Source organism: Mauremys mutica, chromosome 12, assembly GCF_020497125.1.
Source record: "Mauremys mutica isolate MM-2020 ecotype Southern chromosome 12, ASM2049712v1, whole genome shotgun sequence".
NCBI lineage: Eukaryota > Metazoa > Chordata > Testudines > Geoemydidae > Mauremys > Mauremys mutica.
The window spans coordinates 83,158,483-83,185,378 of record NC_059083.1 but is presented as its reverse complement, the minus strand read 5'-3'; the positions used below and the strand labels follow the sequence as shown (position 1 = coordinate 83,185,378).

The window sequence follows — 26,896 nt, the reverse complement described above, 5'->3', positions numbered from 1 at the left end:
ACAAGAAGTAATGGTCTCAAGTTGCAGTGGGGGAGGTTTAGGGTGGATATTAGGAAGAACTTTTTCACAGGAGGGTGGTGAAGAACTGGAGTGAGTTACCTAGGGAGGTGATGGACTCTCCTTCCTTAGATGTTTTTAAGGTCAGGCTTGACAGAGCCCTAGCTGGGATGATTTAGTTGGGGATTGGTCCTGCTTTGAGCAGGGGGGGTTGGCCTAGATGCCCTCAGGTCCCTTCCAACCCTGATATTCTATGACATGGAGAAGTTTGTGTTACCTTTCAAGAGTGTTAATTTAAAAAAAAAGTGAAAAGATGCAGAAATGCAAAATTAGGGATGCTCTTCTCAAACAAGACACTCAACACTTCAGCAAGAGATATGCCAGTTTATTATCATCCCTTATGAGGCAGAATAGCAAAATGTATGCCAGTGAGCACTGGTTTTATAGTTTTGTTTTGATGGGTCTCCAGTTAATAGTGTAGGGTTTTTTTTTGTTGCCACACTATTTTGCTCTTTTGATGTAAGTGCTTTAATAGCATATGTCAGTTTCAGGGGGAACTGCACTGTATTCTCCCCTCCATAGGCCACCCCAGATGTGTGCATTCTGGTTTCAGAACTCCAGCTGTCATCTGTCCCTGGGCAGAGCCCCTGTCTCACTCCTTTCTGACCTGGGGTGCCATATGCCATACACTCTGATGTTCCCAATAAGCCTGTCTGCCTAATGGACAATACTGGAGTTTTGCTTTCTCTTGGAGGGCTATGAACAATGTATTCCCACCAGTTACTATACAGCTCATTCTAAGCAAGCACATTTGTTAAGATAAAATGCATTAGAGAAGACATTAAAAACAGTCAACAGACTTAAACACAAACTAAACATACCGAAAGTCACCCATCAGTCTTATATAGTCCCGGTAGGCTAAAGTCTCTACAGCCCTTCAACAAAGGGTGATGGCTGTCCTTGAACAGTCACTCCAAGCTATGCATTCCACATTCAGCAGCCCTCTATGGGGAAAAGCCCAGTATAAAATTTAGATATCAAATAACTTTTCTAATACTGATAGCTACTAATGGATGAACAAAAATTGAAATAGATGGTTGTATTTGTCGTCTTATTGACATTTATTTGCTATGTAATCACATTAAATGTTTTAAACAAAATTATATTTTTTCTTGTGATGCCACCTCTCCAGTACAATAATTTTGCTAGTAAAAATAAGGTGATTCTAATAACTCCCCCCCCCCACATTTAATAATTTTTAAACTTTAGCTGAAATTTAGAGAATTCAAAATTATTTTGACTGAGCAACAGAGCATTAACTTTTTTCACCATTTTTTTTTAACTGGCCCTTAGCTTTATAGCAGATCCTTCCTTTGCCATCGGCACTGCTTTCTGCTTCACACTCATTTAGTACTAAATTATCTGAGGGAAACAGAAAACATTGGCAGCTATCTAATTTTCATAGTGTTCAGCCATATGGTAAGCTACTCAACCTAATTTGAGGGAAGCATAACCCAACGAGAACTTAGTCCTACAACAGAAATTAGGTTCCAGAATTTACTGATTTAGACACATTGATATTAAGGCTCCAAAGTGTTTTGCTGCTAGGAAACATAGTATGCCCATTATTAAATTAACCAGAAAAACTTCAATTTCTATTTTTACAAAGTAGTAACAAATAATCACTGGAATTACAATCACTGTGTAATAATACTGAATGAGCGCTTACTCCATATCTATACCACAACCTTATATTAAGAGAACATTAAAAGACTTTAGCGTCTGTATGCATCCATTAGTGCAGGCCCTAGTTCTGCAGAGTCCCATTGAAACCACAAGCAGATGCCAATGCAGGACTCTTGCCTAAAGATGCACAGTTAAGTACTCAAGTTAGGCCCTGTTAGTGTTAAGTTGCAGTCACAGTTTTCATTGCCCCTTCTAGCATGTAGCATTATGAAAGCCTTTAAATGTTACATGTGTTTTCAAATACCTCAGATACACTTGGGCTATGTCTACACTATAGCTTAAGTCAGCATAATTTATACTGCTTGAGGGTGGGGGTAGGGGAAAATAAATCACTCCCCTGAGTGACATAATTTACGATGACATAAGCATTGGTGTGGACAGCACTATATCAGTGGTGAGAGCTCCCTTCCATTGGCATAGAGCAGTTACATTAGCAAGCTTACAGAGGTGTGACTGCATGTGTGTGGGTGGGCCACTGTAAATTCTCTAGTATAACTGTATCCTTAGACTAATTTTGTCGTCCTTCTGCGTGACATATATGCCAACAACTAACAGTCAGGGTTAGGAAGAAATTCCCCATGGACCTATAGCATCCTCTGAAGCATGTTAGCATTGATCACCTTTAGACAACAAGCTGAATTAGACACATGGACTGAACTGGTATGGTAATTTCTGTGCTCTCACTGTACAAGGAGACTCTTCTACCTACAACCTCTAGTATAGACTTTATAGCTGTAATATCACCATCCACTTACCTCTCTGTGCCCTACTGTTAGGTTTCACAGTGGGGTGTTCCTACTGTCCATAACTGCAGGCCTGTTCTCTGAGCCTAGGCTTAGGACCACCCTTCAGGAAAAAAAACCTCCAGCATTCTCTGACTCCAAAACTCTGCAGATGGCAGAGTCCAAGGCTGTCTTTGCAGAGGAGTTTTCCGTATTATTGAAAAATCTATTGTAAAGTAAGTTTGTTTGTTTGTTGGCTTCTCAAAACCCTAAACCCAACATTTTCTTTTGGCTTTCTGAGGAGTGTTTCAAGGGCAGCAGCTTCCCACCCACCTCAGAGAGAGCAAACAGAGAAGAGGGGAAGCAGAACGGCAACAAATATTCTCAATTCTTACTCCACCACCACCCCGGCAGGCCTCCGGGGGGTGAAGGTGAGGCATCGAACTGACATATTGGTAAGGAAAGATAATGCAGTAGGCAGCAGGGTGACCAGACTAGAGAGCCAGGAGTATGTGACTATGGGTAAGTTGTTCCCCCCCCCCGCCCCCCCCCCACATTTTTTTGCATTACACTCACTCTTAAAACATTGCACTTTATTTCTAGTCAGAATTTGTCAAGCTCCACTTATGCCTTGGTGGATCTTCTATCTTTTGTCTGTTGGATTGACAGCCCAAGATCAAAATTTTGTTCCCCATGTAGGCACTTATAAATCAGGATCAAATCACACTTTAATCTTTGCTTTAAAAAGTTAAATAGAGTGATCTCTTTGAGCATGAGGCTTTTATAAGGAGTGTTTTCCAATCTTTTAGTCAATCTTGTGGCTTCTCTCTGAACCAGCTCCAATTTACCAACATTCCAGTGCGAAATACAGAGGTAATATAATCTTCCTCTTCCTACTTGAGATTCCCCATTTATACATCCAAAGATTGCATTAGCCTTTTTGGCGACAGTGTCACACTGGGTGCTCCTGTTCAGCTGCTTAGCCATCAAAATTTTCAATGTGTCTCCTTCCCAGGATAAAGTTCCCCTTTCCTATAAGCACGGCCTACATTCTTTGCTTTTATATGTATACATTTGGTTGTATGAAAACATAGTGTCTATCTGTGCCCAGCTTACCAAATGATTCAGATCTCTGCTTCAGTGACATGTCCTCATTAGTTAACATTTGCAGATAACACAAAGACGGGGGCGTGTTATCAGTTATCTCAGCTTTCATCCAAGTCACTGTTAAAACTATTAAATAGCGTAAGGCCAAGAACCAATCCCTTTGGAAGCCCACTAGAAACACACCGGCTTGATGATGAGGATTCCCCATTTATAATTACATTGTGTGATCTGAGATAAGGTTGGTGAGGTACTATCTTTTATTGGACCAACTTCTGTTGGTGAATGAGACAAGCTTTTATGCTACACCAAGCTCTTCAAGTTTGGGAAACTTATTCAGAGTTGCAGCAAATTATTATATAAAATCATGGTCCAGAGCTTGTATTATCTCTTGGCGAACACATTCTTATGTTATTCAGCAGCCACCTGATGATGTGGTCTGAAAAACTAGTCAGTAGCTAACTATATGGAAGTACATGTTCGCTTAAAATATATACAAATTTAATTATAGGCCATATCGACATAGTGAATTTGCTTCTAACCCCCCACACCTCCGCCCACTCCGGCCTCTGTGTACCATTTATTTATGTTGCTTACTGATGAGCCTGGGCATAGGATGCATCGTGGAGTGGACCTGAGGGCAGAGGATGGGGTGGCAGGGATGTTGCGGGTCTGAAACTCACACCATTGCAGTCATTCGTTTCTTGCACTGCCAGCTGTAGGCAGTCTTGGGGTGGGTACTGTAACTTAAAGCAGCCTGTCCTCACAGTAGCTCAAGTTACACCAGAAGCTGTTGTGGCTCTTGCAGAACCCAGGATTGGGAGGGCACAAAAGTAGCTCTAAAACCACTTTGCCCTCGTCTCCTTAGGCTACCCCTCTTTAAGGCACAGTACAGAACCTCAACCGAAGACACAATGCCTCAATCTACCAAAAATAAAATGCTTTCCTCACCGGCTATCCCAATTTCCTCACAGGAAAAGCTTGTGAGAACAGCTAGGCTTTGGAGCATGCCCTGAAGCTCAATGAATCTGGCCTCCTTTAGAGCAGGAGGGATAAGTAGCTTTTCAGAACTGAGGCTTCCTCACTGGGACTCTCCAGTACTATCCCCTCCCATTTAAATTTAGAGGCTGTTTGTTTGAGCAACCAAGATGATTATCAGAGTATCATATGAGGATAGCAACAGATCCCTATGGCAGCTAACAGTCAAAACACTTTGAGTTTCCATCATATGGAAACAAACTGGAAGCCAGTGCAGACTACAGCTTACAAGTGTAACATGCTCTCTACAGAAAACACTGTAAAGGTGTGGCCTCCTCCTGGGTGCACCCATGTAGCGTCAGGACAGCTCTGCAAATGGCCCCCTGTCCGCAGTGTCCCTTTTGGATAATCTAAAAGTCTCTATGCCAGCATGTCCTCAAATTTATCAACATAATTAAACAGATGGCAAAAGTCCATAACCAAAAGTTCCACAACATAATCGATGTCCTCCCAGTGCATGTAGTCTTTTCTAGTCCATCAACAGAGCACATACCAAATGCCAGTGTCTTCCACCAGACCTGGGCTCTTCTTTAGTCCACCTCTATCCCTCTGCCAAGATTGCCATCCTGAGCCCTTCCTTCTGGCATACAATCAGGGCCGGTGCAACCATTTAGGCGACCTAGGCAGTCACCTAGGGCGCTAGGATTTGGGGGCGGCATTTTCTTCGGCAGCGACCAAGGCGGCTGGATCTTTGGCCGCCCCGGTCGCTGCCGGCATTTAGGCAGAGGGAGCTGGGGCAGGGGAGCGTGGGGAGGGTCGCCTGCAGCAAGTAAGGGGGGGGGAGAGGTGGCACGCAGGGGAACTCCCCGCCCGAGCTCACCCCTGCCCCGCCTTCTCCCCAAGCACACCGCGGCTGCTTCACTTCTCCTGCCTCCCAGGCTTGCGGTGCCTAAGCTGATTGGCGCCTCAAGCCTGGGAGACGGGAGAAGTGAAGCGGCGACGGCGTGCTCGGGGAGGAGGCGGGGCAGGGGTGAGGTGCTTCACTTCTCCCGCCTCCCAGGCTTGCAGCGCCTAAGCTGATTGATGCCGCAAGCCTGGGAGGCGGGAGAAGGGAAGCAGCGACGGCGTGCTCGGGGTGGAGGCGGAGCAGAGGTGAGCTGGGGCGGGGGGGGGTGCCTCAGGGTGGAGGGTGGGGAGCTGCTGCGGGGGGGGGGCGCCTCAGGGCGGAGGGGGGAGCTGCTGTGGGGGGGCAGGTGTGCCTCAGGGCAGGGGCTCGGGGATGGGGGAGGGCGCAAGGTGGAAGTTTCGCCTAGGGCGCGAAGCATCCTTGCACCAGCCCTGAATACAATGCTGCTCTTCCTAGCAGGAATTCATGCACCCTCTCTGCTAGGAGTCTCATTATTCCTCTCAGGCAAAGCTCTCCTGCAAGGACATGCCAGCAGGTAAGGTCCACTGCTGACCCCTCTCTGCCACCCCCCACCCACCATCAGCCCTCTCCCTTCCGTGGCTCCAGGTCTCTAGCTTGGAGACCGCAGCATCTCCTGCTGTTGCTGCTCCACCCATTTTTAGTTCTCCCGCCCTAGCTTTCTTGCTTTGCTGCCCTTTCCCAGGAACCCTCTTCTCTTTATGATCACGCTGATCTCCTGTTCTGTCTTCTCTGAGGCCTGGTCTACAGTATGATTTTAGTTCAAATTTAGCAGCGTTACCTCAATTTAAGCCTGGACCCATCCACACGACAAAGCCCTTTTTTTTTTTTTTTTACTTAAAGGCTCTTTAAATCGCTTTCTTTACTCCACCTCCGACAAAGGGATTAGTGCTGAAATCGGCCTTGCCGGGTTGAATTTGGATTAGTGTGGACGCAATTTGACAGTATTGGCTTCCGGGAGCTATCCCAGAGTGCTCCATTGTGACTGCTCTGGACAGGGCTCTCAACTCAGATGCACTGGACAGGTAGACAGGAAAAGACCCGTGAACTTTTGCATCTCAATTCCTTTTTGGCCAGTGTGGCAAAGTGCAGGTGAGTGCAGATCTTATCAGCAGAGGTGACCATGATGGAGTCCCAGGATTGCAAAAGAGCTCCAGCATGGACCGAATTGGAGGTACGGGATCTGCTCGCCCTATGGGGAGACGAATCTGTGCTAGCTGAACTCCGTTCCAGTAAACGAAATGCCAAAACATTAGAAAAAGTCTCAAAGGGCATGAAGGACAGAGGTTATAACAGGGATGCACAACAGTGCCACGTGAAAATTAAGGAGCTAAGGCACGCCTACCACAAAACCAGAGAGGCAAATGGCCGTTCTGGATCGGAGCCCTGAACATGCCACTTTTATGATGAGCTGCATGCCATGCTAGGGGGTGCAGCCACCACTACTCCAACCCTGTGCTTTGACTCTGTCAATGGAGAATCACGCAACATGGAAGCGGGTTTTGGGGACAAGGAAGATGATGATGAAGAGATTGACAATAGCTCACAGAAAGGAAGTGGAGAAACCAGTTTCCCCAACAGCCAATATGTTTTTTACCCTGGACCTGTAGCCAGAAACCCCCAAACCCACCCAAGGCAGGCTCCCAGACCCTGAAGGTGGAGAAGGGACCTCTGGTGAATGTACCTTTGTAAATATTACACATGGTTTAAAAGCAAACGTGTTTAATGATCAATTTGCCCTGGCATTCACGGCCAGTACAGCTACTGGAAAAGTCTGTTAACATGTATGGGGATGGAGCGGAAATCCTCCAGGGACATCTCCATAAGTATTATACAGGCCAGTAGCACGTAGTCTGGAATCATTGCATAACAAAGCATGGCAGCGTATGGTCCCGGTGTTTGCTGGCATTCAAACAACATCCATTCTTTAACTTGCTGTGTTAGCCTCAGGAGAGTGATATAATTCATGGTCACCTGGTTGAAATAGGGTGCTTTTATTAAGGGGACATTCAGAGGTGCCAGTTCCAGCTCAGCAGTTTGGCTGTGGCTGAACAGAAATGGTCCCCGTTGTTAGCCATGCGGTGCAGGGAGGGGTGAAGCGTGGGTGATCTCTCACACCAAACCAGCAGGCCCTCAATACAAGAGGCAAAATGCAACCTTGTAAAGAAAGCACATGTGCTGTGTAATGTGAACAGCAAGGTTTAACATGAAAGAGTATACCCATTTTTCTCTAAAAATGTGTCTTTTTAACCACTCTCCCTTTTCTTCCACCAGCTACAAATGTTTCTCCTTCGCAGAGGCTAGTGAAGATTAGAAGGCGAAAAAAATGCACTTGGGATGAAATGTTCTCTGAGCTCCTCCTGTCCTCCCACACTGACAGAGAACAGCAGAATATGTGAAGGCAGACAATGTCAGAGTGTAGGAAAGCACAATATGAACGCGAGGAGAGGTGGCAGGCTGAAGAGAGTAAGTGACGGGCTGAAGATGATAGGTGGCGTCAGCTTGCTGACAGAAGGCAAGAGTCGATGCTCAGGCTGGTGGAAGATCAAACTCATATGTTCCAGCATATGGTTGAGCTGCAGGAAAGGCAGCAGGAGCACAGATCACCGCTATAGCCCTTGTGTAACCAACCGCCCTCCTCCCCAAGTTCCATTGCCTCCTCACCCAGATGCCCAAGAATGCGGTGGGTGGGGGCCTTCGGCCAACCAGCCACTCCACCCCAGAGGATTGCCCAAGCAACAGAAGGCTGGCCTTCAAAAAGTTTTAAAGTTTTTAAGTTTTAAAGTGCAGTGTGTCCTTATCCTTCCCTCCTCCCCTCATCCACCACTCCACCCCACCTGGTGCTTCCCACCTCCCCCATCCCTCCTGGGTTACCTTGGCAGTTTTCCCCCTATTTATGTGATGAATTAATAAAGAATGCATGAATGTGAAGCAACAATGACTTTATTGCCTCTGCAAGCGGTGATCAAAGGGGAGAGTGGTTAGTTTACAGGGAAGTAGAGTGAACCGGGGGGGAGGTCATCAAGGAGAAACAAACAGAACTTTCACACCGTAGCCTGGCCAGTCATGAAACTGGTTTTCAAAGCTTCTCTGATGCGCACTGTGCCCTCCTGTATTCTTCTAACTGCCCTGGTGTCTGGCTGCGCATAATCAGCAGCCAGGTGATTTGCCTCAACCTCCCACCCCTCCATAAACGTCTCCCCCTTACTCTCACAGATATTGTGAAGCGCACAGCAAGCAGTAATAACAATGGGAATATTAGTTTCATTGAGGTCTATCCGAGTCAGTAAACTGCACCAGTGCGCTTTTAAATGTCCAAATGCACATTCTACCACCATTCTGCACTTACTCAGCCTATAGGTAGGCAGCCGTCCAGGAGCTGTTCATGTATGGCTTCATGAGCCATGGCATTAAGGGATAGGCTGGGTCCCCAAGGATAACATCCCCAACGGTTATTTTCAACATCCCCAACGGTTATTTTCTGGTCCGGGAAGAAAGTCCCTTCCTGCAGCTTTTGAAACAGACCAGAGTTCCTGAAGACACGAGCGTCATGTACCTTTCCTGGCCATCCCACATTGATGTTGGTGAAATGTCCCTTGTGATCCACAAGTGCTTGCAACAGCATTGAAAAGTACCCCTTGCAGTTTATGTACTCACTGGCTTGGTGCTCTGGTCCCAAGATAGGGATATGGGTTCTGGTCTATTGCCCCACCACAGTTAGGGAATCCCATTGCAGCAAAGCCATCTACTATGACCTACACATTTCCCAGAGTCACTACCCTTTAGATCAGCAGCTCTTTGATTGCCTTGGCTACTTGGCAGCCCCCACAGTAGATTTGCCCACTCCAAATTGATGCCCGACTGACCAGTAGCTGTCTGGCGTTGCAAGCTTCCACAGGGCTATTGCCACTAGCTTCTGAACTGTGAGGGCTGCTCTCATCTTGGTATTCTGGCGCTTCAGGGCAGGGGAAAGCAAGTCACAAAGTTCCATGAAAGTGCCCTTACGCATGCGAAAGTTTCACAGCCACTGGGAATTGTCCCAGACCTGCAACACTATGCAGTCCCAACAGTCTGTGCTTGTTTCCTGGGCTCAGAAGCAGCACTCCACCATGTCAAGGAGGTGCATGAGCACAACTGTTGCCAGAAGTGGCGTTCCACAGCATGAACCTGCTCCATTAACACCATGATGTACACATTGCCAGGGCCCGTACTTTGCGAGAAGTCTATGTCCATGTCTATGGCCTCATCACTCTCGTCACTGTGCTGCCATTGCCTACTCGCCTGGTTTTGCTTTGGCAAGTTCTGCATATACTCCAGGATAATGAGCGTGGTGTTTACAGTGCTCATAATTGCCGCAGTGATCTGAGTGGGCTCCATGCTATGGCGTCTGGGCTGAAAAAAGGCATGAAACAATTGTCTGCTCTGACAGAGGGAGGGGGCGACTGACGACATGGCTTATGCGGAATTACAGTCCACAAAAAGGGGTGGCTTTACATCAGGGAGAAACACAAACAACTATCACACAGAATGGCCCCCTCAAGGATCGAACTCAAACCCCTGGGTTTAGCAGGTCGTTGATTTCATGGAGGGAGGGAGAGAGGGAGGGAGGGAGGAAGCAAATGAATACAAAACAAATCAGGTCTATTTCTTGTTTTGATCCACTCCATCTATCTTTTACATCTTTAGGGTGGCAGCAGATGGTGCAGTTTGTCTACTAGCCATCATCAGCTCCTGGGTGCTCGGCAGAAGATGCTGCATTACCACTGCTAGCTATGGTCGTCTCCTAGGTGCTCGGCAGAAGACAGGAATGACCTGTCTGAGTCACTCCCATGTCTGCCCAGGCACCCCTGACTGGCTTCACCGAGGTCGGTTAAAAGAGCACCCAAGAATATGACGACGATGGCTACCAGTGGTAACGCACCGTCTGCTGCCAAAAGGCAATGAGCTGCTGCTGTGTAGCAATGCAGTACCACATCCGCCAGCACCCAGGAGACTTAACGGTGACGGTCAGCTGTGCGGGCTCCATGCTTGCCGTGGTATGGTATCTGCACAGGTAACCCAGGAAAAAAGGTGCGAACCGATTGTCTGCCATTGCTTTCACGGAGCGGGGGCTGACAACATGTACCCAGAATCACCCGTGACGCTGTTTTTGCCCTATCAGGCATTGGGATCTCAACCCAGAATTCCAATGGGTGGCGGAGACTGTGGGAACTGTGGGATGGCTACCCAAAGCTTCCCACAGTGCAACGCTCCGGAAGACGATGCTAGCCTCGCTACTGTGGACGCAGTCCGCTGACTTAATGCACTTAGAGCATTTTTTGTGGGGACACACACAATTGACTATATAAAAACGATTTCTGAAAAACTGACTTCTATAAATTTGACTTAAGTTCACAGTGTAGACCTACCTTGAGTTAGTTTGTTGTCTCCTGACTCTCCAGGCCTCTTACAGTGCCCCAGCTGCTGCCCTGCTCTTTTAATTGGCCCAGACATGGAGTACCTAGACTGGAACAGGAGAGCGAAGCCCGCTTTCCTTTAAGGAACCAGCTACTCTGAAAGAATTGCCATATTCTATATTAGCTCCAGATTCCAAAAGGTCTTAAGGTGTAGTCCCATCTAACGTGCATTCTGTCATTAAATTGGGAGGTGACAAAGGTCTGGATCACTGTGTGGGGGTCCCCATTTCCAAAATAAAATGTTGCTACCTAGTAGGTGAGTGCAGTTGAAGACAGCATTCTATTCCTATGATGCTATAGGCAGTATCCGGCAGCAAATGAACAGCGAGCAGGCCCCACAAGTTGTAAACCTGAGTATCAAAGAAACTCCTCACTCAGGGTAGCTAATTTTCCATAGCTTATTTTCAGACACCGTAACATTGACAATAGAATAAATATTTATTCACTACATTTGCAACGGTTGACTATAAAAGCATAAAACAAATCTAAATATAAATCCACACACCTTACATTCAAGTGCATTTACTAAAAAGCAGGGACAAAAAGTGATCTTACTTGCATGAAACTGACATGCACACTCCCCTCCCCAACACAAAACAGACACAAAAATTCTGCACTTATAATTTTGTAGCATACAAGAGCTTTGTTCTTTTGGAAACACTCCATCACCACAGCCTGGCCTTAAACTAAAGCTGCTCTTTGGGAAATACAAAGGCATATACTTGAGTGTGATGGAGGTTTGTTTGTTTTAGAAAGAATTTGCATACACACTACAAGGGTGGGGTGGGTTTTTTTTGTTTGTTTGTTTGTTTTTTGCTTGATGGGGCTTAATATATATTAACATTACTGACAGCTAGATGCTAAACATCTCTTATTCTCAGCTCTAGGAGAGCTGGATAATTTACTAGCAGCTAATATTGATTCTGTTACAGTATTTATAAGGAGGAAAAACAAGGCTCCTGCTCACTATTTTAAAGGACTGTTGCATTATTTAAAGATGTTTGGTTCAATCTGTTTTCTTGTATAGCCTCCAAGAGGATACATTATGTTATGTTTTTATTTAGAACTAGAATTAAAAGTAATTAATACTTGCTATTGTGTAGGGCAGGCCTGCACAACATGCGGCCCGCGGGGGGTGAGTAGGTGGGCTCACTGTGCGGCCCGTGGGGGGTGAGTAGGCAAGTGGCAGGTGAGGGACGGGGGCTGAAGTGGCGGGTGGGCAGTGGTGGGGGGTGAGGAGGTGAGCGGGGGAGGCTGAGGAAGTGAGCTGGAGGCAGGGGAGAGGAGGCTGAGGCGGGCGGGCGGGCAGTGGTGGGGGCTGAGGAGGCGAGCCGGAGAGGTGGGGGGCTGAGGAGGCGAGCGAGGAGTCAGTGGCAGACCTGTTCTACTGATCTGCTCTGGCTCCCATCCCCTCTCCAAGGGTTGCAGCTGTCTGGAGATGCCTGCCTTCCATGCCTTCCTCATTCACACCTCATTCATTCAACAGGGCAATTGATTACAAAGTTGGTGGAAGATCTTATTCTACTTCTAGCAAAAAGACATTTTCCTTTTACCTTAATTATACTACCTTAGGGGCCCGCTATAACATATTACCAAGGTTCAATACCGCTGTTTCGGTGGGGCAGCGCTGGGGAAGGAGGGTTTGTTTCCATGGGGTGGGCGATGCTGGGGGCGGGGGTTGTGTTTGGGGGGGAGCTTGGCAGCGCTGGTGGGGGTTCGGCCCTCAGCTGTTTTCTTTGGAGTAATATGGCCCTCGCCGCTTTACGAGTTGTGCAGGCCTGGTGTAGGGGATGGTAAAGCAACCTTGGTAACACCTCACTTCCCTTGAAAATATAGAATATAACTGGCTGCTGCTCCTCCACTTTACTTTGGGTTTGCATATGTTTATATATATACACACACATATATATATATGCACAAACCTATGCAAATAAACTGAATATGTATGTTATACAGACACACACTATATTTCTTGCATAAGGAAATTTAAGGGCCCAAGATCAAGACAAAATCCAATCTAGAATATTTAACCATAATCTCTATTGTAAACAATATACAGACAGTACAAAGATGAAAAAAATTAAAAATTAAAATGTACTGTATATTGTACACCAGAAGAGCGAGGTTTTTCTGTTCCTCACTATTTTCAAAGAAAGCAGTGCAAACTACTTCTACAATATTGCACTTAGATTTTGCATCTGTATATTCAGATGGTTTCCCCCATAAGCCAGTTAAATGTGTTCTCAAACCATAGGGCCAGAAAAATTTTAATTGTTCAAATATTTTGGGATGCAATAGAAGTATTGGTTTCTCTGCAATTTGTGAGTTAATTTTTTTCCCCAAAGCGTAAGAAGATGTGCTAGTCTGCAAGACCCTGTCTCCTATGCCCTTAAGGTTTGCTAAACAACATGGAATGTTATAAAAATACATTATGAATATCTGGTGTGCTACTGATTTCAATCAGATAAAGGTTACATAACTTGACTCCATTGAGATCTGGTGCTACTATTGAGGCACTGTGCCCCCCAAGTGAAGTAGTTACGGGCTACACCTCATGTTCTGCACTTTACAAAGTTGGACCTATAGCATGTGGAAGTTAAAACAGAAGTAGCATTTCAGAGTAAGTGTTTTTATAAAGACAGGTTTCAGAGTAGCAGCCATGTTAGTTTGTATCCGCAAAAAGAACAGGAATACTTGTGGCACCTTAGAGACTAACAAATTTATTTGAGCATAAGCTTTTGTGGGCTACAGTCCCCTTTCCTCGGATGCATGCAGTAGAAAATAGAATAGGAAGATAGATAGATATACACACAGAGAACATGAAACAATGGGTGTTACCATACACACTCTAACGAGAGTGATCAGTTAAGGTGAGCTATTACCAGCAGGAGAGAGAAAAAAACTTTTTGTAGTGGTAATCAAAATGGTCCATTTGCAGCAGTAGACAAAAAGTTGTGCGGAACAGTAGAGGGGGAAAATAAACATGGGGAAATAGTTTTACTTTGTGTAATGACCCATCCACTCCCAGTCTTTATTCAAGCTTATTTTAATGGTGTGCATTTTGCAAATTAATTCCAATTCAGCAGTCTCTCGTTGGAGTCTGTTTTTGAAGTTTTTTTGTTGTAATGTTGTGACTTTTAGGTCTGTAATCGAGTGACCCAGGGAGATTGAAGTGTTCTCCAACTGGTTTTTGGATGTTGCTTCTGATAGTGTGGCTGATATGATTAGGGGGCTGTCTGTAGGCAAGGACTGGCCTGTCTCCCAAGATCTGTGAGAGTGATGGTTTGTCCTTCAGGATAGGTTGTAGATCCTTGATGAAGCACTGGAGAGGTTTTAATTCGGGGCTGAAGGTGACAGCTAGTCGCATTCTGTTACTTTCTTTGTTGGGTCAGACCCATCCATCACCCTCACAGATCTTGACAGACAGGCCAGTCCTTGCTTACAGACACCTCCCAAACCTGAAGCAAATACTCACCAGCAACCACAGACCACACAACAAAAACACTAACCCAGGAACCTATCTTTGCAACAAAGCCCATTGCCAGCTCTGTCCACATATCTATTCAGGGGACACCTTCATAGGACCTAATCACATCAGCCACATTATCAGAGGCTCATTCACCTGCACATCTACCAATGTGATATATGCCATCATGTGCCAGCAATGTCCCTCTGCCATGTACATTGGCCAAACCGGACAGTCTCTACGTAAAAGAATTAATGGACACAAATCAGATGTCAAGAATTATAACATTAAAAAACCAGTTGGAGAACACTTCAATCTCCCTGGTCACTCGATTACAGACCTAAAAGTCGCAATATTACAACAAAAAAACTTCAAAAACAGACTCCAACGAGAGACTGCTGAATTGGAATTAATTTTCAAAATGGACACCATTAAATTAGGGTTGAATAAAGACTGGGAGTGGATAGGTCATTACACAAAGTAAAACTATTTCCCCATGTTTATTTCCCCACCACCACCACCACCACTGTTCCGCACAACTTCTTGTCAACTGCTGTAAATGGACCATTTTCATTACCACTACAAAAAGTTTTTTTCTCTCCTGCTGGTAATAGCTCACCTTAACTGATCACTCTCGTTAGAGTGTGTATGGTAACACCCATTGTTTCATGTTCTCTGTGTGTGTGTGTGTGTATATATATATATATATATATATCTTCCTACTGTATTGTCCACTGCATGCATCCGATGAAGTGGGCTGTAGCCCACGAAAGCTTATGCTCAAATTTGTTAGTCTCTAAGGTGTCACAAGTACTCCTGTTTTTATAAAGATATTTCTAGTCAATTTATAGTAAATAGAATACTGAGTTAATTTTGCAAAATGTAATGGCTCTAAGGGAACATTTTCCTGTCTCATGTCTGATATATTTTCCAGTTACTGTTTTTAAGGTAGCACTGGAAAACCTAAGAACTGGCATTTTTACAGCATTAGGAGAAAACAATAATGATTTGATTAGCTGATTGGTCCCCAGTTGGTCAAGCAGATGGCCCAGCCCTAAACTAATTCTGTTTCTAAAATAGTGTTGAAATTCTCCAGGGGAACTGCATGGCTCACAAACTGGTGTAGGAAAAGCTTATACCTATTTTCATTGCCTCAGTGATATGTTCTGAGAATGTGTTAACTTGTCCTTGGTAAGAGGTTAAGATACAGAAAGAATAAATATATAATTTAGAGTCTTAGGATAAGTCGCTCTATATTAGTTCGACTTACAGTCACTGCAGTAATTACTGCAGTGGTGTGTGTCCATACTACACTCCTTGTGTCGGTGATGCATGTCCCCAGCTGGAGCACTTCCACTGACCTAAGATGGGCAGTGTGGGGAACTGGGAAAGCCCAGTCTCTCAACTCCACTGGCAGCTCCCTTCCGGGAGACCAGCTGCCACACAGGCTCCTGGGTTCCTGGCAGGCTGCCCCTCACCCTCCGCTCCCCATTCTTCACTAGGGTAAGGGGTGGGCCTCCCTATTTCCTGTCAGGAGAAGGGGGAAGCTGCCCAGGGCTTCTTCCCCCTCCCCCCGCCTGCTCCCTGCCAGAAGCCAGACAGCGTAGTTAATTTCACAGCTCCAGCTGTGAACTTGACAAGACAGCAGGGCTCTGGGCAGGGAATGGCAGGGGGGCTGAGAAGCCCCAGGCTTCCCCCTACTCCCTGAGAACGGGGCGGACCCAGTGCAGCTTTCCTCCGGCTCCCATTGCATCGCCCTCACTACACTGACCTAAGCCATACACCTCTCGTGGAAGTGGAGTTATGATGTCAGTGTAGTAGGCACTTACATCATTGGGAGGAAGGCTGTAGTGTAGACACTGGCCTAATTAGGTTGATATAAGGCAGTTTATATCAACCTAACTGTAGTTTAGACCAGCCTATAGAGTTTAAGGCCAGAAGGGATAACTATATCATCTAGGTCAGTGGTTCTCAACCATGAGTACGTGTATCCCTGCGGATCCACAGAGGTCTAGATATTTGCTTAGTTTTACAACAGGCTACATAAAAAGCACTAGCAAAGTCAATACAAACTAAAATTTCATATAGACAATGACATGTTTATACTGGGCAATATACCATACTCCAAAATGTAAGTACAATATTTATATTCCAATTGCTTTATTTTATAATTATATGGTAAAAAGGAGACAGTAGGCAGTTTTTCAGTAAAAGTGTACTGTGATGGTTTTGTATTTTTATGTCTGATTTTGTAAGCAAGTAGTTTTTAAGTGAGGTGTAACTTGGGGTTATGTGAGACAAATCAGATGCCTGAAGGGGGTACAGTAGTCTGGAAGGTTGAGAGCCACTGATCTAGACCATCCTCCTGAATAGCATAGGCCACCAACACCATTCAGCAACAGCACACTAAATGCAACTGAAATGAGACCCAAGAGTTACAGCCCACAAGAGACTAGACTTATGCGCCACAGGCACATCCTCTGCTGCCTTTTCTTTCTCCAACACCATTTTTATAATATATTTTAAAATGATTCTCTTCATTCATTTAAAAAAAAAAGGGTTCTGCATAAGGCTATGATTTAGTCATGGATATTTTTAGTACAAATCATGGACAGGTCACAGGCAATAAAGAAAAATTCACAGCCTGTGACCTATCCATGATTTATACCTATGACTTAATCTCGGGGAGCAGGCACTGCTAGGAGGAGTGCTCTGGGGGGGCACCCTAGGGAGGGCCTGCTGTGGGGCGGCACCTCAGGGGGCCACTGCTCAGCAGGGGGCCAGGGGCATCAGGTGCCAGAGACACCAGGAACCAGAGGCGGCTGACCGTGGCTGCTCCTGCCACCCCTGGTACCGCTGCTCACATGGCCACACTGGCTGCTGCTCGGGTGGTCCCCCTGGGGCTCCCTGAGCACCTGGCTGTGGAACTGCTTCAGCAGTGGCCTGTATGGCTGTCCCCAGAGCTACCTGAGCAATCTTGGGGTCAGCCACACTGGCCACTGCAGAAGTCACAGAGGTCATGGAAAATCACTGATTCTATTACTTCCATGACCGACACCGAACCCTAGTTATGTGTTAGGTTAAATCCCATTGAAATTGGTGGGCATAACAGCTGCCTTTCCATTCAGGCTAAATGAAGGAGCAGTTAAATGCCTCTTTGATTAATAATAGCTGAAACACTAGAGGCCAATGTCCAAAACACTGAACTCCATGGTAAGGCTGATTAAGAGGAAGCTATGCCATGCAGTCTGAGGGATTGTCTGGGGACTCTCATAGCAAATGCAGGGACTAGGGCATTGATTGGTGGAGCTGTTTGTCTCTATTTGGGGTGTTTTTAGTGCAAGAGATGAAAACACCAAACAGCAGGTCCCAGGGCAAAAAAGCCAAGGACACAGGCAGAACAAGCACTGGGAGTGTAGTGCTGAGAAAAACTAAGGCCAGGTCTACACTATGGGAACTATATCAACATAGCTATGGTGCGCTAGCGATGCTGGCATAACCCTATAGCATAGCTACAGTGACAAAAGGTCCTCCTCTCTCCACTGTAGGAGCACCATCTCCCTGAGCAACCATAGCTAGACTGACAGAAGCACTGTTTTGTCAACCTAGATGCTTCTATACCAGGAGGTTAGGCTGGCATAGCTATGTTGCTCAGGGAAGTGGATATTCCCCTCCCCCGCCAAGTGACATAGCCCAAAAGCTCGCTCTCTCAGGCCTGGTCTACTCTTAAAATTTAGGTCAACATGGCTAAGTGATTGGAAATGGGGCTTGGACTTGTAAACAGGGACAGAATGCAGCAGGACTCAAACAATAAGAGACAAGGAAACAAGACTTTGTACATTCTTTGTAAATAAAAAAAGATTGCATCAAATAAACCATCTGACTCCATCACCAATTTTACCTCTGAAAATTCCAAGACTCCAAATTTTTATCTAACTGATCAGGTCAAAAGGGGTGTAATGCATGCATAGGGCCAAATCCTGCTCACCTTACTTATCCAATTAGTTCTATTAAAGTCAGTGAGACTATATACAGGGGTGATAGATAAGATGACTAGATGTCCCATTTTTAAAGGTACAGTCCTGTTTTGGGGGACTTTCTTATATAGGCGCCTATTACCCCCGTCCCGTTTTTTCACAGCTGCTATCTGGTCACCCTTTCCCCTAATGGCATTACATAATGAAAAGAGAGAGAGTAACTCAGGGAGTTACTTTTAATTATTTTTAGCGCTCTGCTTCTTCACATACCCTGAATACTAGTAGTCAGCATATTGCTGTACAGAAGTAAGGAGTCAATAATCTCATGCTGATATCTAATAGCATAGGCTGTAACAGCTGCTAGCGTTGTGTGACTTTTCAACCAATTTCAGTAGCAGGTGCCTGCATGTGTCAGCACAGTAGTTACCAATAGGAGTCAGTGTATGTGCAGTGCACATAGGCTGTGAAGAAAACAAGGTAAGCCTACGTAAGGATTAATACTGCTCGTTTCATTTTCTTTAGGTGTTATTTAGGAATAGCAATTATGTGATTTGCTAAGAACACGGTCTCTGAGTGTCTTTCAGTGTACAATATTTACAATAAAAATCTCAATTAAGAAAATTACATGTTTAGCTAAAACTCAGAAATACACTTACTTAAAACAAAGTAATAGATATTATTCTTATTATCCAACTTAGATTAGGGCTGAGCCAAAAAGAAATAAAAATCTAAAAATAACTGTAAAAGTCAGATGTTTCAAAAACCTTCTGGAGACCAGTAAGTTCCTGAGATTTTTTTCCCTCATCTCATTCTTTCTCCTTGAGAAAGAACACAGAAAGCGAAGTTACGTTAATTGTACCACATATAAACACAAACAATTTCACCCATATTGAATGAAAATGTACATATCATTCCTCTCTAATTCAAATATATTTTCTTCCAAGTGAGAATTTTCTGGTGATGCATAGCAGGATTTCTACATTTGGTTACAAAGGCTGCTTAGTTTACTTAAAATGTTACAAACACAGAGCTCCACGTCTCACTGATAAATCCAGTTTTAGGTGAAAAGGATTCCTAATAAAGCTTCCAAACAGTGATTTGATTAGCTGATTGGCCCCTAGTTGGTCAAGCAGATGGCCCAGCCCTAAACTAGTTCCGTTTCTAAAATAGTGTTGAAATTCTCTCTCTTCCCTAAATGCTTTGCCACTCATCCTGTGTCACTCACACACATGTTTCTGGGTTAGTTACAACTTCCCCATTTTTTTCAGGTTCATCTTTCAGAAATTGTTCTACTTCAATAGAGTCCACCTTGGCATCTTCAGGTGTTTTGTCTTCGGATTTGTTTAACTCTTCTCTTTCTGCTGCCTCCTCTTTTGTTTGTGGCGCTTCTGATTTTTTCTTAACACAGAAGACATTTCCTAAAGCCATCACAAGGGCTGAAGTAACAACTTCAACTCCAGCAACAATAAAAACAAACATATACTTGCCTGTCGCATCCAAGAGTTTGCCTGAAAGACAAAATTCACAGGTAATTAACAAAAAAATGCTTTGCTTGTAATGAAGTTAATAAGAATTTTTTTTAAACAAAATTAATTTTCCAAATGATTCTTGAAGTGAAAAATCTTACAGGAATACTGGCATTTTGAGGTAAGATTTTCAAACATGCCTAAAATTTGGGAACATAGGTCCCACTGAAAGTCTGTTCCCAAATCACTTAGGTGCTTTTGAAAAATTTACCCTTGAAGTCCAATTAATTTTTAACATGAGCCAAAACAGTTTCACATACATTATGTGCCCTGGGGTTCCTGGCTAATGTCATTGGTTTTACAGTTGCACTTTCCTATTTTTTAAAATGTTTTTTTTCCTCTCCCGTTTTGTGTCAAAGACACACGCTAACAAAAGGGGATAACCGCCAAGCTAACTATGGCGGGAGGTGGGGTTGTGGGTGTGTGAAACTGACTGTATACAATGTGCTGTCAAATGGACAAGGTAAGCAAACTTAGTATCAAAACTAAGTGATTGGGCAACAAAATGGCAAATGAAATTTAATGTGGATAAATGTAAAGTAATGCACATTGGAAAAAATAACCCCAACTATACATACAACATGATGGGGGCTAATTTAGCTACAACGAGTCAGGAAAAAGATCTTGGCGTCATCGTGGATAGTTCTCTGAAAATGTCCATGCAGTGTGCAGAGGCGGTCAAAAAAGCAAATAGGATGTTAGGAATCATTAAAAAGGGGATAGAGAATAAGACTGAGAATATTTTATTGCCCTTATATAAATCCATGGTACGCCCACATCTCGAATACTGTGTACAGATGTGGTCTCCTCACCTCAAAAAAGATATTCTAGCACTAGAAAAGGTTCAGAAAAGGGCAACTAAAATGATTAGGGGTTTAGAGAGGGTCCCATATGAGGAAAGATTAAAGAGGCTAGGACTCTTCAGCTTGGAAAAGAGAAGACTAAGGGGGACATGATAGAGGTATATAAAATCATGAGTGATGTTGAGAAAGTGGATAAGGAAAAGTTATTTACTTATTCCCATAATACAAGAACTAGGGGTCACCAAATGAAATTAATAGGCAGCAGGTTTAAAACAAATAAAAGGAAGTTCTTCTTCACGCAGCGTACAGTCAACTTGTGGAACTCCTTACCTGAGGAGGTTGTGAAGGCTAGGACTATAATGATGTTTAAAAGGGGACTGGATAAATTCATGGTGGCTAAGTCCATAAATGGCTATTAGCCAGGATGGGTAAGAATGGTGTCCCTAGCCTCTGTTCGTCAGAGAATGGAGATGGATGGCAGGAGAGAGATCACTTGATCATTGCCTGTTAGGTTCACTCCCTCTGGGGCACCTGGCATTGGCCACTGTCGGTAGACAGATACTGGGCTAGATGGACCTTTGGTCTGACCCGGTACGGCCTTTCTTATGTTCTTATGTTCTTAACTGAAAAAAATAACCAATTTCTTTCAATTCTATTAATCTTACATAACAATTTATAACAAAAGACCAGAAAGAAGCGTGATTTTAAATCAATGTTGGGTTCTTTTTAGTGACATATAAAGGGTTTGATTTTGCATCCTTACCTTCACCATGCTTCTCTGTTTGAACATGAAATTTTCCAGGTCCATTGTTTACATTTAGAAATCTATGTGCCTAATTGCACTTGCGAATCATAGAACTTGAAGTAGGCTGACCAGATAGCAAGTGTGAAAAATCAGGACGGGGGTGGAGGGTAATAGGTGCCTATATAAGAAAAAGCCCCAAATATCGGGACTGTCCCTATAAAATCGGGATATCTGGTCACCCTAACTGGAAGGGACCTCGAGAGGTCATTTAGTCCAGTCCCCTGCACACAAGGCAGAACTAAGTATTATCTAGACCATCCCTGACAGGTGTTTGTCCAACCTGCTCTTAAAAATCCCCAATGATGGAGATTCCACAACCTCCCTAGGCAATTAATTCCAGTGCTTAACCACCCTGAGAGTTAGGAAGGTTTCCTAATGTCCAACCTAAACCACCCTTGCTGCAATTTAAGCCCATTGCTTCTTGTCCTATCCTCAGAGGTTAAGAAGAACAATTTTTCTCCCTCCTCCTTGTAACAACCTTTGATGTACTTGAAAATTGTTATGTCCCCTCTCAATCTTCTCTTCTCCAGACTAAACAAACCCAATTTTTTCAATCTTCCTTCATAGGTCATGAAGGAATCAATTTTGTTACTCTTCTCTAGACTTTCTCAAATTTGTCCACATCTTTCCTGAAATGTGGCACCCAGAGATGGACACAATACTCCAGTTGAGACCTAATCAGCATGGAGTAGAGCGGAAGAATTAGTTCTCATGTCTTGCTTACAATACTTCTGCTAATACACCCCAGAATGATGTTTGCTTTTATTGCAACAGCATATTTAGCTTGTGGTCCACTATGACCCCCAGATCCCTTTCCGCAGTACTCCTTCCTAGGCAGTCATTTCCCAACTGATGCAACTGATTGTTCCTTCCTAAGTGGAGTACTTTGCATTTGTCCTTATGGAATTTAATACTATTTACTTCAGACCACTTCTCCAGTTTGTCCAGATCATTTTGAATTTTAATCCTATCCTCCAAAGCATTTGCAACCTCTCCCAACTTGATATCATCCGCAAACTTTATAAGTGTACTCTCTCTGCCATTATCTAAATTATTGATGAAGATATTGAACAGAACCGGACCCAGAACCGATCCCTGTGGGACCCCACTCGTTACGCCATTCCAGCATGACCTTGAACCACTGATAACTACTCTCTGGAAACAATTTTCCAACCAGTTATGCACCCACCTTATGGTAGCTCCATCTAGGTTGTATTTCCCTAGTTTGTTTATGAGAAGGTCATGCGAGGCAATATCAAAAACCTTACTAAAATCAAGATATACCACATCTACCGCTTCCCCCCATCCACTAGGCTTGTTACCCTGTCAAAGAAAGTTATCAAGTTGGTTTGCCATGATTTGTCCTTCGCAAATTTGTGCTGACTGTTATTTATCACACTATCTTCTAGGGGTTTGCAAACTGATTGCTTAATTATTTTCTCCATTATCTTTCTGGGTACAGAAGTTAAGCTGACTGGTCCATAATTCCCCGGGTTGTCCTTATTTCCCTTTTTATAGATGGGCACTATATTTGCCCTCTTCCAATATTCTGGAATGTCTCCCGTCTTTCATGACTTGTCAGAGATAATTGCTAATGGCTCAGATATCAACTCGGTCAGCTCCTTGAGTATTCTAGGATGCATTTCATCAGGCTCTGGTGATTTGAAGACATCTAACTTGTCTAAGTAATCATGATCTTATACATCCATGTGTCAGAAGTTGTTCCCACAATTATGTGGCTCCAATATGTAGGCACAAACAGCAAGAAGACTGTCTTTTAAAAATACGCTTCAAAATTAGTAGATGCTTGTGTTTTTATAGTAAATGCATTTTTAAGGCATTTAACAGCAATAACTTGTCATCATCAAACATAAATATACTTATTAGGGGAGTATTTTAACACATTTTTCAGCTTGTAGAATAGGGTTTAGGAATGCTCTCTTGTTATAATGTCAACTTTAAAATATACTGTATTGTTTAAATGTCCTGAAACTTGCAAAACAACAAACACAAAACAAAAATCACAATAAGATGGGATATAGCTGACCATGACTCAAGGCAGCTATTGATACATTTCAAAATAAAACTATTTGCATGGGCAGATAAAGCCTGTACTACTTACACCTGCCTCTTTTCACTCCTGATAGCATTTTCCCTTCCACCCAAGTGCTGCATTTCAGATGCTTTTAGGTTTATCTTTCACTTAGTGAGCAAAATCTGGAGCACAGAACTGTCTCACAATTCAGCTTCTTAATTCAATTAAATTCAGGTAGACCCAGGGGTAGGAGTATTATTGAAGTGGTGATTGGGCCCTCAGCTGCATGGAAAGGTTTTCTCATTTTACAAGAAACTAAATTAAAGAATAGATTCCCCCACCCCACCCCAAAAAAACCCCACCTTACAAATAAAATAAACTGTAGACTGAAGTTATATTGCATGAAGTCACCACCATATTTGTTTTAAAAAATTATTTTTAATACATGTCATTGTCACCTAATTTGCAGGACTGTGCAGAGTACTCTGCATGGGCTTGCACAGAGGCGGGCGGGTGGATGACATTAGATAGAAAAGAATAATGCACTGGAATGGGTTATCTAGGGATGTGGAATCTCCTTCCTTAGAGGTTTTTAAGGTCAGGCTTGACAAAGCCCTGGCTGGGATGATTTAGTTGGGAATTGGTCCTGCTTTGAGCAGAGGGTTGTACTAGATGACCTCCTGAGGTCCCTTCCAACCCTGATATTCTATGATTCTAAATGTTGTGTGAAAAAATAATTTCCTTTGATCAGTTTTGAATTTCCTACTTCCTTTTAATTTCCCTTTGTTCTTGTATGATGAGATAGGGAGAACAGAAGCTCTCAATCTTTTACCACATCAGCTCTTATTGTCTCCTTTCTAAGGTAACAATCCCAATCTTTTCAATCCCTCTTCATGAGAGAGTTTTTTTCATGACACTAATTATTTACCTCATGAAGTTTTCCTCCTCCTCCAAATTCCCTATTGGAAGGTAGAATCTGTTCCATTGGCTTTTTAAATAGGGAGAGAGATTTCAGAGATGGGCCTGAATAAACCCCCAAATCCAAACAGGTCTGAACTTTACAAAAGTTATGAACTTTCTGGCTTAGACCCATCTCTGATTCTAACAGCAATAAGTTATGTGACTCTGTGCATCGTTAGATCAATGGTGTTTACTTCTTGGGTGACTGATATAACTTGGGTTTCTATCTCTTGTCTCACAACACATGTAAGTAGACACCACCGGTTGAACAACACAAATGGTGTTAAACTCTTAATTGAATGGAATATTTACCTGCTGATGGTGGACCGATTAGAACAGCTAGAGCTTCAGCCAGAAGCACCAAGCCAATGGCACTGGAAAACTTCTGAGTACCAACAATAGCCATGAGAACTTCAAACTGAAGAGCACCTACCATTCCATAGGAAATGCCAAAGAAAATGCAGAAGACTGCCAAGCCACCATAATTGGTAGACATGGAACCCATGAGATCTGTAAAACCATTAAAAATCATAGCAAAACTAAAGAGATAAACACAGTGTGGTCTGACCCACTTCAGACCAGCTATCACTCCACAAATAGGCCGGGCAAAGATATCAACGAATCCAAGAATGCTCAGAAGAAATGCTGATTTAGTGTCTGGATATCCCAAATCCTTGGCATAGCTCACCACAAAGACTGGAGGCACAAAGAGGCCCAGCACCATGATGGAGGCAGCCACAGTGTAGACTAAAAAACCACCATCTTTAAAGACACTGAAATCCAGAAGCTTTTTCTTTGTTTTCTTCTCAGTGAGTTCTTTAGCAGCTTCAGATTTCTTAGGAGGCTCCAACGGCCTCATTAATGCCCCACAAACACAGCAGTTGAGCAGCATTCCGCCCAGTATAAGGAATCCCCCTCGCCAGCCATACTCATGTTGCAGTATTTGCCCCAGAGGAGAGAGGGTACAAAGAAACACAGGGCTTCCAGCAGCAGCAAGCCCATTAGCTAAAGGGCGGCGTTTGTCAAAGTAGCGATTTAACATGATGAGCGATGGCTGGAAGTTGAGTGCCAGACCCAAACCTGAAACAGAGAGCACACAAAAGTCAGGCCTCAGCTGCAGTGTCTATATAAAAATCTCCACAGTTACTACATTCTTTGATTCACAAATACGAACAAAAAAGGTCAGGCTTCTCTTTTGTCAACTGGAGGAAAGATTCCAGAATAATAAAAAAACATTAAAAATGTTCCTTGTAATATTATTCCTGCACGCAATGGCTAACATAACAGAAGAATTAACATTTGTTAGAACTAGTCTGACTAGTTCCTTCCAGGTTGACTTGGGCTCTTCAGAGAGGCCCATTATTGAGGATCTAATGCTTTAGGTGTTTGCCATTGATACCAGTGCTAACATCAGAATCTGAGATGGAGCTAACCTGCATATTGTCAGTCACCCACATCTACTTACCAGTAATGACACCTGCAGTGAGATAGATCTGAATGATGCTGGTACAGAAGGAAGCTGTCACCATCCCCAGCGAAGCAAAGAGCCCTCCAACCAGCATAACTGGACGACAGCCAAACCAATTGACACACATGCTACACAGGGGACCTGAGTAAGAGGAAAGAGAATATGCTTGATACAGTAACCAGGACAATCCAATTTCTCTATTTAATCTATATATTTGCATTTCTTCCCACGCTTCGTGCACATCTTCAAGCCACTCTGATGGCACCACCTCCTCTCTGGTAACTCTCCATACTTAGCACTTTGCAGCTTCAGAATGCTGTGAAACTTTCTTTTTCTACTGAGGATGATGAAAAGGAAGTTACAGAGACTTTCTCTTTATAGACATGATGGATGTACCCAGGGAACTGACAATTCATATGTTGCCCTATAGTTAATTTTTTCAAAATGCCTGTTTTGCATGCAGATTAACTATAGGCACTTAAGACCTTTCCTTCTAATCTGAATTTTATTTGTCTGTTTGCGTCCCAGACTACACTGTTTTAAAAACAGATATAATTTACCTGTTCCATAGAGCATAGCCAGTAGAATGGAGGAGATCCATGCTGTGTCACTGTATCCAACACCAAACTCCCGGATAAGCTCTTTAAAGAAGACACTAACAGCCTTTGGAAAGGCATAGGAAAATCCAGTGATGACAAACCCTCCAAAGAGAATGGCCCAGCCCCAACCCCCATCAGGGGCTTTGACACCAGATGGAGCATCATCAACCACCACAGCTCCCATAGTGAAACTCAATGGGTTGCCTAAGAAATAATAAAAATACAGTTACTAGAATCCATAGATACATATCGGAATGATAATCCACTCAAGTTTATTCCACAGGAAGGGAGTGTTGTATATGCAGACACATGAAACCTGAGAACATTCT

At 43.8% G+C, this 26,896-nt stretch overlaps 1 protein-coding gene across 1 annotated transcript in view; it reads right to left on the bottom strand.

The window, feature by feature from the left end:
- Window positions 1-15,129: 15,129 nt before the first annotated feature.
- The window catches only part of SLC16A3 (solute carrier family 16 member 3), a 35,406-nt gene continuing 23,639 nt past the window's right edge, over window positions 15,130-26,896 (bottom strand). The window contains exons 2-5 of the mRNA XM_044981558.1: window positions 26,529-26,771; window positions 25,966-26,109; window positions 24,813-25,580; window positions 15,130-19,879 (exon numbers count right to left, since the gene is read on the bottom strand). Coding sequence (XP_044837493.1) covers window positions 19,593-19,879; window positions 24,813-25,580; window positions 25,966-26,109; window positions 26,529-26,751 — 1,422 coding nt within the window. The 5' untranslated portion in view covers window positions 26,752-26,771 and the 3' untranslated portion in view covers window positions 15,130-19,592. The remainder of the gene's footprint in view (window positions 19,880-24,812; window positions 25,581-25,965; window positions 26,110-26,528; window positions 26,772-26,896) is intronic.